The following is a 13,368-nucleotide window of genomic DNA, read 5'->3' on the forward strand; positions in this document are numbered from 1 at the left end:
TGTTTAAACTTTTTAAAAATGAGAGAATTAGGTAATATATAATAAAATATGAATAAATTGTATATGGTTTGGAAATAAAAAAATATCACTCACAAAAACAATTGATGTTGATAAAAAGGTAGATGATTTGAGTTATATTAATTAGATGCTTTTCATTTTAAAAACTTTATACTTTTAGTACCTTTTAATTTTGAATATCTAAATGATCAAGAAAAAGACTACTCGTAGTAATATGGCGATTAAAAAGAAGAAATGTCTGAACTTACTACCATAGAATGATATACTATTTGCTGTTTACACATTTATTTGTCATCATTATTTTTTTAAGATGTTCTCTATTTACTTCTTGTATAGTCGTTTATTGCAATAACTTTTATGAATCGTTCACTCTTCCCAACTTTCTGAACATGGTTATTGATATCAGTAAGGCGGTATATGTCAATCCAAAGTTTGTGGAGAAATTACCTACAAAATAGATCAAATCAAAATGTGTTTATTCGTTCTTAGTTATAATTGTTCATACATTTGATTATACCTGTTCCTTCTTTTCTTATGAATATTCATAGTATACATATAACGTTAGTGTCACTTTTTTAAATTGAACGCGTGATAAAAAGGGAAAGTTGTATGGTTTGAAAAAAAAAAACTTTTCTAGGTTGCGAAAACTAGTTGTTTTGCCGTGACGTTATAATTTGTATCAAATTGATTTAAAATGCATTACGCATAATGAAAGTAAATAGTTAGTATTCCCAACTATACAAATGTTTAATGACCTTATGTTACAATTTTCAATTCATGCTATTTGTTCGAAATAATGATAAATTATCTTACTTGCATCGTTGGAACTTCTTAGATTAGCAACTTTGATGGTTTTTGAGATGGAACTTGTGTGCGAGTGCCAGGCTTCGCGTTTTCTTCTTCTGATCTGGGGAAGTCCACACTTCTTTTATATTGAAAAAAAAGATCATTCATCTTATGTTTATATGCTACGGTGCAATGTTTGATTACACAGGCTTTACTGACTAACTTAGGAGCAACACAATTCAAGTGTACTGAATCATGTTAAACTAAAATCAAACTTCTCTTCAAGTTCAACACAATAATAGGATAGCAGAAATGAAAAAACAGTATAAAACAGCTCTAGTTTAGATAACTTTACAAAATGTGTAAAAAGGTTTAAGAATTGTCGAGCAAACGTGTTGTCAAAATTAATAAACTTTTGCGCTTTGAAAGGGCGCTCTTGTATTCCTTCACAAGTATAGGCTATAAGATGAGTATTTAGTACATTTTGAATATGAAACCAACATTTTATATTTAATGATTTTTATGTCTTTTAAAGTAGGCTAAGCTGCAATATTAATTCTAAATTAAATATTGTCAGCTGAAATTATAGTAGTTTAGCAGACAGTATATTTTGTGCTAATTTTAAGATCATTTTTGTAAAATGTATTACACTCTTGCATTCTATCGACAACTATGGGCTTAAATTATAGATATTGCAACTAGGTACCTCTTAATATTGTGTTATGTTAAAAAAGTATTTAGTTTATAAACAAAAAGGATAAAATCGGTGATATAAACTACCTGATAATGTGAAACGCGTGTTTAGTCAATTACAAGGGTACGTAAAAATAAATATACTCTTGTGTTGCATTTTGGCAATAAATTATAGTGTGTACTTTTTTTATTATATATTCTTATTTAGATATTTGTTTTAAGTATTGATTTTGAAAATTGAACCAAATCTGTTTGATACGTTTTAATTCCAGATCAAAATAGCCAACGTTCATTTTTTTACAACTTACTACTTCTTTCACTAAGAATATTAAAATTGAGAGATGTATTAAATGGGTATTGTAAAAATTCTTAGTCAATTAATGATCAAGTCAAACAAAAAGAAAGAATTAAATCAGTAGTTTAAGCTAAAGAAGATATTCTAGATGTCGGAATGTTTGAGTCCGAAGGTCGATTCAATATGGTACTATGTCGGTGGTCAAAGAAGAAAATTGCTTTTCTGTTTTAATTTTCTCTATATTTTTTTGTTTTCCAAGAGAAGCTCCCTTTTGCTGATTCAAAGACTTTATATTACATTATTTATATGGTGGCGGTGATTTATACATGATTGATCAATTGATTAGTGAAGTCTAACTCCCCGAGCAGCAATTTTTCAGCTATATATATTCCGGCGATGAACATGAAACGGATGATAAAATGAACATGAAATGATGATGATGATGGAATGAAAACGGGATAGGACACAAAGATAAAAGGGTCAACAAATTTTGATTGCCACTAGAAAAAGGAAGGTATGGGCAGGTTCGAGCAATTTAGCCTCCTGTGGCAAAGCGCAAAGGTTCCTACTCCTATCGAATATCACAGCAGAGTTCTTTAACGTGCGAGGAACGTGGCATCTTTCCCAACACGGTGCACCACTAGATTGTCGTCAGGTTTTCCGTATTATAGCCTAACAACCACAGCATGTAACACACCAGGGGTACCCCATTCCACCGCCATGGACGCTCTGTCCACAGTTGCTCCTGGCTAGGTTTCTGATCACTATTTAGTCACCTATTACAGCAAGCTTAACGCTGCTGCAGGCCTATTCATTTGACACCAGGCCCTACACGGGGCGTGTTATATACATAGAATGTACTGCAAATTGTGTTACACAATATAGTATACAATAGTTCTGTTGCCGTTTTTATTTGGTCGGGCCTTCCAGAGCTTAATAAATGGCGTTTTAACTTTATTGAACTTCTTTTTTGGTAATCTGCGAAAGTAATTGCAATTTTGTATTTAGGTTATACGATGGTGCATTTGGTACATTTCGCCATAACTGATCTTATTTCGTAAAACAGTAAGAAGTTCAAGTTATTTGAGTTCACTGTTCCTTAGAATGTATGATATACATTTGAGTGATGTCATCAAACGAGACCTAAAAAATTCCGATAAAAGACGTTCGTTGTTTCCCTCCAGAGCAAGATATGTGTAAAACAAGGAGCAAAGGAGTTATAATTGTAAAATCTGCTATTTCCATTGTCTGCATGTTGTAGCCGATTTTGATACTGTTTCAACGTTTTAACAAGGAATAAACGAACTCTTTTCAAAGTCAATACTAATACTTTTATGACCTATGTTAGCCTGAAAACGCACTTTTGTTGTCTCATTTGATGTTACATGTAGAAAACGATATTTTGCTTTACCATTAGACATAAGTAAAATATAAACTGAACGTGCAGAACCGAACTACCTTGGCGCAAGATTGGCAACAACTACATTGATATATCTATCATGCTACATGTAATCCACATCTAAGTAACAAGTGTTTATACCAAATTTGCAAATTCATGTTTGGACAGCTAAACTGGTTTAAGAACAAATTCTCGCGACACATGGCTACTGTTAGTAACCGTTATGTTTTTTTCTGGACAGTCTTGAAAGCCTATGGCAAATTCATTTTTCGAACCAAGAAAAAAAAATCGCACACAAATAATCAAACTAACAGAAAAAGTGTCGCGGCAGTGCAGTTTATTATTGATTAATTCCGATTTGTTAATATATTGGCTAGCACTGGCATGTTTTAGACGAATATTGTAATGACACACAAAAACCAAGGGCAAATTAATTAGGATATAACAATACACTATCTGATTGTGAACAATAACGAATTGTTGTTGCTGCTATTTGTCTTTTTCTTGCATGTATTGCATTATTTGTATCGTCTTTCAGAAAATAAATCTGTGCTCTCTATTGGTGAAAACAATGTTCATAAATTTTGTCGCAGCTATGACAACCAGAACATAATGAGAGGTTCTCTATGTGACATGAGAGGAAAAGAAGATATACAATAATGCATTTATCGAGTGATTTGTTTTCCTAAAAACACACAGATATTTGACTAAGACAACAAAAGAGGTATAAGGTATAAAGGAGAAAAGTTTTGGATTAAAAAAAAATCTCCCAAAACTTGTTTGTCCACAACGGACTGGACATTTGTATTTGTAATCTATATAAACGTTAACTTAGACTTTCAACCAAGGCACAAGAAATGATCTATTACATGCGTTATGTAAGGCTAACTACATCAAGGTTCAGTAAACGGACTAAATCGGATGAACATTTGAGACCAGAATTAAAAAGAACCAACCATTATCATGGGTAACATACAAGGAGAGTACTGGTTGTTTTATATCACCAGCCCATATACACGTGGTAACCTAATCCGCCATTATAGTGGGTGATCTCTTAAACAATACATACCCAAAAGCATAAACCAAAACATTCCGTGCAAAGTATTAAGCAAAGGCCAGTTGCTCAATCACCTAATGTTAGTACTCAGACCACGTATTGTCGGAACTACAACAAATGCGCTGACTGTTCTCACTTATACTTTTTGGGAAAACAACCATTACGAAAACAATTCTACATGAATTTATCAAAGATTACTCTCAATTAACAGATTGTACGTGACATCATCAGAGTCTTTATCATATGGTTTTCCGCTACGATATTCAGAATTCAGACTTACCATGGAAATTCTACACCTAAAAAGTGCAGAGCATTTACACAACAAGATAAATGACAAATTTTAACAAAGGAATTAAACTTTATTGGGAGGCAGGCAATTTTATGATCTTACCTTTGCTATACCCTTAAGTTTCTCCACTCGGCTCATTGCCCCCATAAAAAAAAAGAAAATAGTTTATTATTTTTGTTACCCCGAAAGTAAAACTGTTCATGATTTCATTGATGAAGACAGTTGTTGAGTTCGACACAGCTCTGTCGATAACTTGAAAGTCTGGTTTCAATTCTTACAGGGTTCAACGGTATCAAAGTTATAACTGATAATATTTAGACTTGAAATGAAATGCTCGATTATATTAAAGACACCAGTGGCGGCAAAAATTGAAGTAATTGGATTCATTGTTCTGGGAAATGTATTTACAGCACATGGGGCTATTCTTCATTCCTCACAAACTAAACAGTACTTTTCCACGTAGACAATCAAGCAGTTGTACATATAATCAACACGAACAAAAGTAAATCTACAAAAAAATGAATCTAGTAAGACACATCGTGCTTATGAGTTTGAACAAAGTACGCAGATCAAAGCCATTTATATCCACTCTAAATATAATACATGTGGTGATGCATTATCTAGTTCACAGTTTCGGAAATTGGCAGTCTTTTGTCCGATCCCACATCGATGACTAACAAAAATCAAAACCTAGATTTGGTGAAGTTATGTAGAGTGTCCAAATACATAGAAGGGAAGGTGTGTCTACAAATATCAATAAAGCCTACAATGTAAGCATAACTAAGCATTCAACTTTCATGTTATAAAATTATCTGTTAAATTTCAATTCATGGTATCACTTGCGGTATCATATCAACATATGCACCTGACATTTTATATCGCTAGAAAAAAAACCGACTTTACTGACACAACAAAACGTTTGGTAACTGGTAAGACTCTGGAGAAGTCGAAAGAGTTCAAGGTGGCAAAAACAATGATTCGTGAAACTATCTCACTAGCATTAATTGAATCAAAGTACTAGCGGTTCTAAACAGTTTGCGATACTAAATTCGAAGCAAGCTGATTTGCAGCAGCTTATTCATTGGCATGTTTTGGTTTATTACATTTTAGGGAAACATATCACTAACAAAATCAAAATATCTCTATCAATCAACAATGAAACACTACGGCGTTAAAAGTATGAACAGATGACACGACACGTCAAAAAGCTGCTATAAGTTTATATAAAATTATTTCAGTGTGTACTTTTATTACTTACTTTTTAATTGTATAATGTCGACGCTTCAAAGGTCAAGGTCGACATTTCATTTTGTAGTGCTTAAGCTTGCAAAATGTTTTGCATGTCTAAATAGTAGATGTTAAACGCAACTGTCAGCAAATTCTACATAGAAATTGAAACTGATTTTTGCATGAACCGGAATATGAGCTCTTCTATTGTAAAAAGGATTGTTCTTACCAGCAAAAAGATGTAATTCATACAAAAATGATAAAGCCAGTAGTTTTGTTAAAAGAGTAATCAAGGGAACCAAGGTTATAGAGATAATCAAAAGAATGTAATCCAGGGACAAAGACATGGAAAACAGACATACATAACAAAGAACATAAAGTTACTAAAATCATACATACAAAGTAACAAAAGCAAATAAGCATGGACCAGGTGCACCGGAAGGGTAAGCGTCCTCTGCTTTTCTTGAGTTGCTCATAAAAAGTCAAGTCCGGTGTAGACGAAAAAAGAAAGGAAAACTATGACAAGTTGAACAAATCAATTTTCATAGCGCAGATGGGTACACCGTAACGATCCACGAGTTCATGATGACGATCATACAACTTTTTAAATGATGATTTCAATCTTGTAGCAACATAATCCTGCTCCAGAAGCCTTTTTGTTAGAATTCTAGCGCGATACAAAAAGTCTGCGTAGTCTCGGCAAGTTCAGGCGTAAAGGGATGCTGCCACAGATGAAAGGAAAGTTGACAATTCGGAATGAAAAGTTATCACGTTTTTCGAAAAGTTTGGTCAATAGTTTTCCTTTACCATCGATTTCTTAGTGTAGGTCAAGATATGAGGCTGACTTCGCAGTGTCTGTAGTATCTTTAGGTTACAGACCACCAATTCAACCAATGAGCATTTGGAACGTACGCAAAAATAGTCCTACGCAGAAATTACCCCTGTTTCTCGTAGTGCTGTGAAAAAGTTCTCATTTTATTTTAAATATTAAACAGTTTCTGAAAGGAAAAACATTTTTGTACATTATATAGGTGCATTTTGCTTCTTGTGATGTGAGGCCTAATCTCCATAATGATTTCTAAATATACCCCTGTCTTGTAAAAACACTGGGATATCCCATACTATTTATAGACCTTTCGCTTCCGGTGACCAGTAATGCAGTGCAAGTCTGCTAACCATGCCATTCTGAGGATTGTGAGCTGACGTATGTAGAATCATGCTGATATATATAGTCCTTTGCAGGTTAAAGTTAAGGTAAAGTCCAGAGAAGCCATTGAATATAGTGCAATTAGCACAGAAGCCTATGGGAAGTTGAATTAGTGGTTTTAGCCTTTATCTCAATTTCTTTGGGGTAGATGCGATGTATCAATTCCCCAAAATTATGGTTGTTTAAAGAATAATACGTCATCTATATAGCGGAAACTGAGATTAAAGGATCTAAATAATCGATATTCTTTCTTTGGGGTCAGATGAGCTATAAAGTCAGCCTCATAAGAGTAAAGGAATATGTCAGCAAGTAGAAGAACACAATTTGTTCCCGTTGGAATGCTGACAGTATGTTGAAAAAGTGCGTCCACCACACTGGACTAATATGTTGTCGATTAAAAATTCCAACATTTTGTAAACATCTTCTGTATATTTTGAATTATGTCTTACGAAGTATGAGGAATCTCTACCAAATTCTATAAATTTATATCTAGGTGTTCCATCTTTTTTGGAAAAACAACGGTGTATAATGTTTTTAAGGCGGGATTTTAGCTGAGTATGGGGAAAAGAAGTATACCGTGTCGAAAAATCATAGGTTGTAATGCTATTATATTCTGATAAAAGTCTTAAACTGATTGTCTCCAAAAGATCATTCGAATTTTTCAGGATCCACATTGAATTAATATCACTACTGGGATAACAAGTGTTGTAGTAGGACTGCAGACACTCTTTGACAGCTGTGAGTATAGAAGTTAAAAGTTAAAAGAAAGAGGTTTAGCGCGCAAGAATTTACACCCCATTTTGTTTGAAATGCCTGTACCAAGTCTGTACCATTGCTGTACCAGCTGTTCCAGTGATGTAATATCTGTTTTTACTATATTTATATAGGACCTGACTTGATCATGAATTGAATTAGTGTTTGATAATTTTGTTGTTAGCCTCATATACTACAACCATAATATCACTACTGCTTGTAGACATGTGGTATCAACGCACGGTAATACAACTTGGTAGCTTTTTTTTTTATTAAAAGCATGCATGACAATGTTGATAAGAACACACAGGCTAAGACTTCACCTCGGTTATCAAAGGTCTCGTTTACACACCCAGGAAAAAAAGTGGTAAACGAATATACTGTACCAACAAATATCCTACAGGATACACTAAAAATGAATAATGTTCAGCCGGAAGGTAATAATTGTTCTAAAACACCTACTTCTAACAAGATTTTAAAACACTCAAGCATCACCTTTACCGATATTCGGAAAAAACCTATTCCTAAAGAAACCGTCAATCATATTTCTAAATTCAGATCCAAAACTAGCAAAAGTCTACTTCTAAAATATGTGATATGATAACCAATTTACCTAAATTTACCAATATTCTAACAGGCAAAACCTATTTTCCTTATTCTTACGACGGTTTAGACTGTTGTACAAAAAAAATGTAATTTACAGTATTTAGTTTATTTTATGTGGTCTGATATATGTTAGTGAAACTGACAAACATTACAAAGCCGCATGTGTCAAATTATCAAATTCTGGAAATGGTCTTAATATCATTGCTCAATTTGTTTAACATGCCGATATTAAAATCATGCGAGTATCTGTGACACCAAATTATTTCAGTCCAAATTTTTAAATAACAATATGTTTAGAAATCGTTAACATGTTTAATCTATGATGACCAAAAATAAAATATTGTATAAATGTACTCATTATTAAAAAAATGTCAAGAAATAATGAACTGCGACACCTGTTATCAAATTATTCCAAATGACGTTTCAACTCTTTCAATTGCTCTCATAGGAAGGTACATTGCTTGCAGAAAAAGGCAGAACACTTTTTTTTAGATTGACCAATTGTTTTCTAGCCCAATTGCCAATGCCCAATACCCCAATGCACCATCCCCATAAAATGGGAAGTTTATCTCATACAGGTACTGTATTATAAGGCCTAAAAAAGTCTGGAGCGTTCAAAGTTTTCGCACGGCTCTTTGAAAAATATAATAGATGGAAAGAAACTTTCAATTAATGAAATGATCCTTATGATTAGTTCTACATGGTCTTCCTTTAAGTCAAAGTTGTCAGACAACTCCTTGTTAGAGTTATTGTCTTTGAAAGGCTAACATTTAAGCGATTCGGGCTCCTGGTAGCTTCTTGTGTCTAGAAAAAGCAAACAACTCAAATGCCTTGATGATGATGTGGAAGCAAGGAGAGAGGCTGAAATAAATAAAATCGGAAAAGAAATGATAAATGAATGAATGGATGGAATGATTAAATTTATTTACTAATGCTACACAGGTTTCAACAAAACGTCAGTATTGTTTCATCTGGACGAAACGTCGCATTGCCCTAATTCAAGCTGACCTATTCCACAGCTAATATCACTTTGTATCCATTACAAGTGAAGTTTGCAACATTGAACAGTATCAACTATACTTTCTGAACCACTAGTTTAAATTATTATATCCGAACCCAAACAGGGGTATACTGTTAAACCCTTGTCCGTATTTCCGCTCGTAATGATTTTTTTTCGTCACAGTTTTCTCAGAAACTGTTTATCACAGGGGCTGGAAGTTTTTATACATTCTTTCTGTAGGTATGCTATACAGATGGATCCATTTCCTTTTCACCGAGGACGTTGATTATTTTCATTATATCTTAGTGAAAGTGGGTGTATTACTAGTGAGCCATTGTTCATAGATTTCTTGCTACAATTACTATATTGATGGCCTATAATTGTGCTTTTTTGTTTTCAAATCATTTTTTTAGAGGAGTGAATCTTGCTAAACGATGCTCTTTTTTTGGATCAATCATTTATAAAGTCAGTCACATAGGAGTGAAGGAATATGTCAGCAAGTAGAAGAGAACACGTTGTTCCCATTGGAATGCCGCCCCTTTGTTGAAAAGCGCGTCCACCACACTGGACAAATATCGTGGAAAACAAATTCCAGCATTTTCAAAACATTTTCTTCGATATATAACTGGAAGATTATTTTGAATTATTTGTTACAAAGTATGAGTAACCTGTACCAAGAACTACATATTCATTTGTATCTAGATGTATCGTCTTTTATTGGAGTAAAAACGATGCAAAATGTTTTTGAGTCGGGCTTTTAACTGAATATGGGGAAATTTGAATTTTTTTTTTCAGGATCCATATTAAATTAATACCACTACGAGAGTAACAAGTGTGGTAGGACGGGAGTCCCTATTTGACGCTGTGAGTATAGATAAAGTTAAACGTTTTGAAAGAGGTTTGGTGGCACATTTTGCAGATCCAGCTGTATATTGTTGTTTGTATGGATTTCTGCAGATTTTTGGAATCCAGTACATAGAAGGTAAATCACAATCATCGTCTGTGGTATAGAGGCCAAAAGAGGATGGCACAGTTTTATGGTTTTCCACTAACTCTTCTTTTGAGAGTGTAGTGGCAGTATAGATCTTATTGCTGCGTTTATTTTCTATGTCTACCTCTGATAATAAACATTGGATGTAATACGTTTTGAAGACAAAGACAAAAACAATATATATTTTTTTTCTTTGTCTGTTGGTACGACAACATGTGTGTCGTGTATAATAGACAATATTTTTATGTTACATCGGGTCTTTGAAAAATTATGCAGCCAATAAGTGATGTAATCGGTATTGATTTGAGGGAAAGTTGTTAGTAACGTTTTTGTGATGGAGAATGTCAGCCAAATAAATTGTTAACACTCGGTAGTAGAAAGAATGATATTTTTTCTTCATCTTGATCTTTTACACAGACTGGTTTAAGGATTCTGCGGAAACCAATATTCATTTTATGTTTTTACAGAGAATAAATCTGAATAATACACTCTGGCTTCACATTAGCATTAAGACTACCATCTTAATGACTGTCATATATTTAAGGAAAAAAACGAAATAGTAACTATTTCACAATTGAGTAAATTAATAATTGACTCATTTTTTTAAAAAAGATAACTTACATCATCACATTCGCCGGACCCTCCAGTCGTTATTTGTGTGCATATACGGACTTTGCATGTAACAGTAATGTCATCAGTGCTATCTGCACGTGCATTTGTAAAGCGGAAACCATGAAGTTTAGTGTGTACCATTTGATTGTCGTTCCTTATAAAATTCTCCATAACTTTGAACTGTTTAGCCTCTTTGGAGACACACTTGTACCTAATGTATAAAAAGGGTATTCTAAGAAAAGACAGCTCAGATCTGTAAAACAATACAGTAAAAATTGTTTAAACCGAATTTCACTCTAATCCGAACTAATTTAAAAGTCCCGTAAAATTTCCTATTCAAACTGCAGTAATTTTACCTGTCAATTCTGAATTCCGAAGTGATTTATTTTGTTAATAGATCCTTGATACCAACAAAATTAAAACTGAGGTCGATTGCTCACTCACCAGTAATTAATGAACTGCCAAAAGATAAGTACATTGTGGGTGAATGAATTAATTAAAGCATTAATTTAAAATTAAATCTTTTGTTAAATTGATTTTACTTCATCTAAACTGCCCTAAGGTAATCAATGGAACAAAGATTCTAGCGGAAATCAAAAGAATGTAATCCAAGGGAAATATCCGACATTGGAAATAGACAAACACAATAAAAAACTTATAATAAATAAAATAAGTGATACAAAGTAACAAAAGTAAATGAGCAACTCGGACTCCATTAACAACTGGGAGCATGGACCAACTGCACCGGTAGCGTAAGCGTCCTCTGCTTTTCTAGAACCCCAACGAGTTGCTCTTAAAAAGTAAAGTCCAGGGTAAACAAAAGAGAAAAGGAAAACTATAACATGTTGAACAAATATGTTTCCACAGTGCAAATGGTTACATAGTACCGTTCCACGAGTTCATGATAACGACCATTAAACTTCTGAAATGATGACTTCAATCTATACCAACATAACCCTGTTCCAGAAGCCTAATTTAACAAGTATAATAATCTCGGACATGTGCATGCATAATTCATTTTCATCCCTCAACCTTACTATACAGTTGAAATAATAATTCATTTCTTCTTCATACTGGTCTTATCGGTCATGTAATGCCAATTCAGTAAACAATCATAGAAATGTGGCTGGATAATTTAATTATTTTTCTACCTTAAAACCTGTCCATCATAATATTATATTAGAATCTTTTATAAACTTCAGGTTTAATCGGCAGACCAATATTCTGACAATCCTTATAAAACCATCTTAAGGGTGACAGATTGAATTTGTCAAAACATAAGCCAAACAGACAAATCGTAGTCTCTTTGCAGTATAAAATTACTGCAGTTACCGGTTTGAGACTTCAAAGAAGACTGAATCTGTCTGGTTATGATATCGAGAAAACCGAACATATGTGTAAACCGAACACAAACCTGAAGTATCAATACTGTTTGGTATGGATAGGTTTCACTGTATTTGATAATTGTATCGGTTTCACTCTTTTTAAAGACGAAAGTATACACTAAAATATTATATTTTAGTAATGGTTCGTATAATGAAGCGCTCCTTCTCAGGAAAAAGGGAGACTATGTTGCGACGTCAATTTATTATAAAGATGCATTGTTCAAAACATAAATGAAATACTTACACGCCATCTCTGACAGTTTCACTTTGCGACCATAAAGAGATATAATTATCATCTGATGTTCGATAGGTTCCTGTATACGCTGTACATGATATTGGTAGAAGCTTGTAGGACGTTGCTAAAATTAAAAAAAAAAAAAAAAAACCCAAAAAAAAACAACCGATCTAAATAGTATATAACAGGTTATATAAGGGTAACACCGATGCTGTCATATAAAAGTAAGTTACGAACAGATTTGACTCTTTTTTTTTATTTTTAACAAAACCAGTCTCTTAGTTTCCATTACATTGTGTGCTTGGCTCAATATTATATTAATTCTTATAATTGTATGGTATACATACATCCCATATACTTGATATACATGTAGAACATATCACCAACATATACATGAGAAACATCTGCTCCAAAAAATTGAGTTGCAGAAACTTAACATATATAGGCTTTATTGTGCAGTGTAATTCCCTTAATGGTCAGACTTTCATTTATTTGGTAACGTCTAAGATATGTGCCACACATACTAAAAAAGACTGCAAAAGTAAATAAATATCTAATGTCAAAGTCCTTTAAGGAGAGCACTCAACATTTTAAGACTTTAATGCACCAATTTACCACTAACAAATGACATTTCTTTAATTTACAATACAACTTAGCCCTACATAACAATTTAAGATTCGTAATGTCACCCTTTTCTTTAAATTTTGATCTAGCTTTAAATAATGATCTAATAACGGTGAGGGTTAAATGTTTTTTTTTATGTAGCACTCAAGCAAAGAGTCGTGATAACGGGTTGGAAAGCCTACATGTTAAAA

The 13,368-nt window shown here is 33.3% G+C and overlaps 1 protein-coding gene across 4 annotated transcripts in view; it reads right to left on the reverse strand.

Moving 5' to 3' along the window:
* The window catches only part of LOC148618138 (uncharacterized), a 45,219-nt gene continuing 31,851 nt past the window's right edge, over positions 1-13,368 (reverse strand). For 2 of the 4 annotated variants that reach the window (XM_088586033.1, XM_088586032.1), the window contains 2 exons: positions 12,563-12,677; positions 11,003-11,144 (listed from right to left, as the gene is read on the reverse strand). In XM_088586033.1, the coding sequence (XP_088442159.1) occupies positions 12,611-12,677 (67 nt within the window). In that variant the 3' untranslated portion in view covers positions 11,003-11,144; positions 12,563-12,610. Of the gene's footprint in view, positions 466-831; positions 944-10,942; positions 11,145-12,562; positions 12,678-12,900; positions 12,960-13,368 lie in introns of those variants that run through there. The other 2 variants (XM_088586035.1, XM_088586034.1) reach the window with 2 other exon arrangements.

This window comes from Perna viridis, chromosome 5 (genome assembly GCF_037379345.1).
Source record: "Perna viridis isolate PV_CMFRI_1.1 ecotype Kerala chromosome 5, ASM3737934v1, whole genome shotgun sequence".
NCBI lineage: Eukaryota > Metazoa > Mollusca > Bivalvia > Mytilida > Mytilidae > Perna > Perna viridis.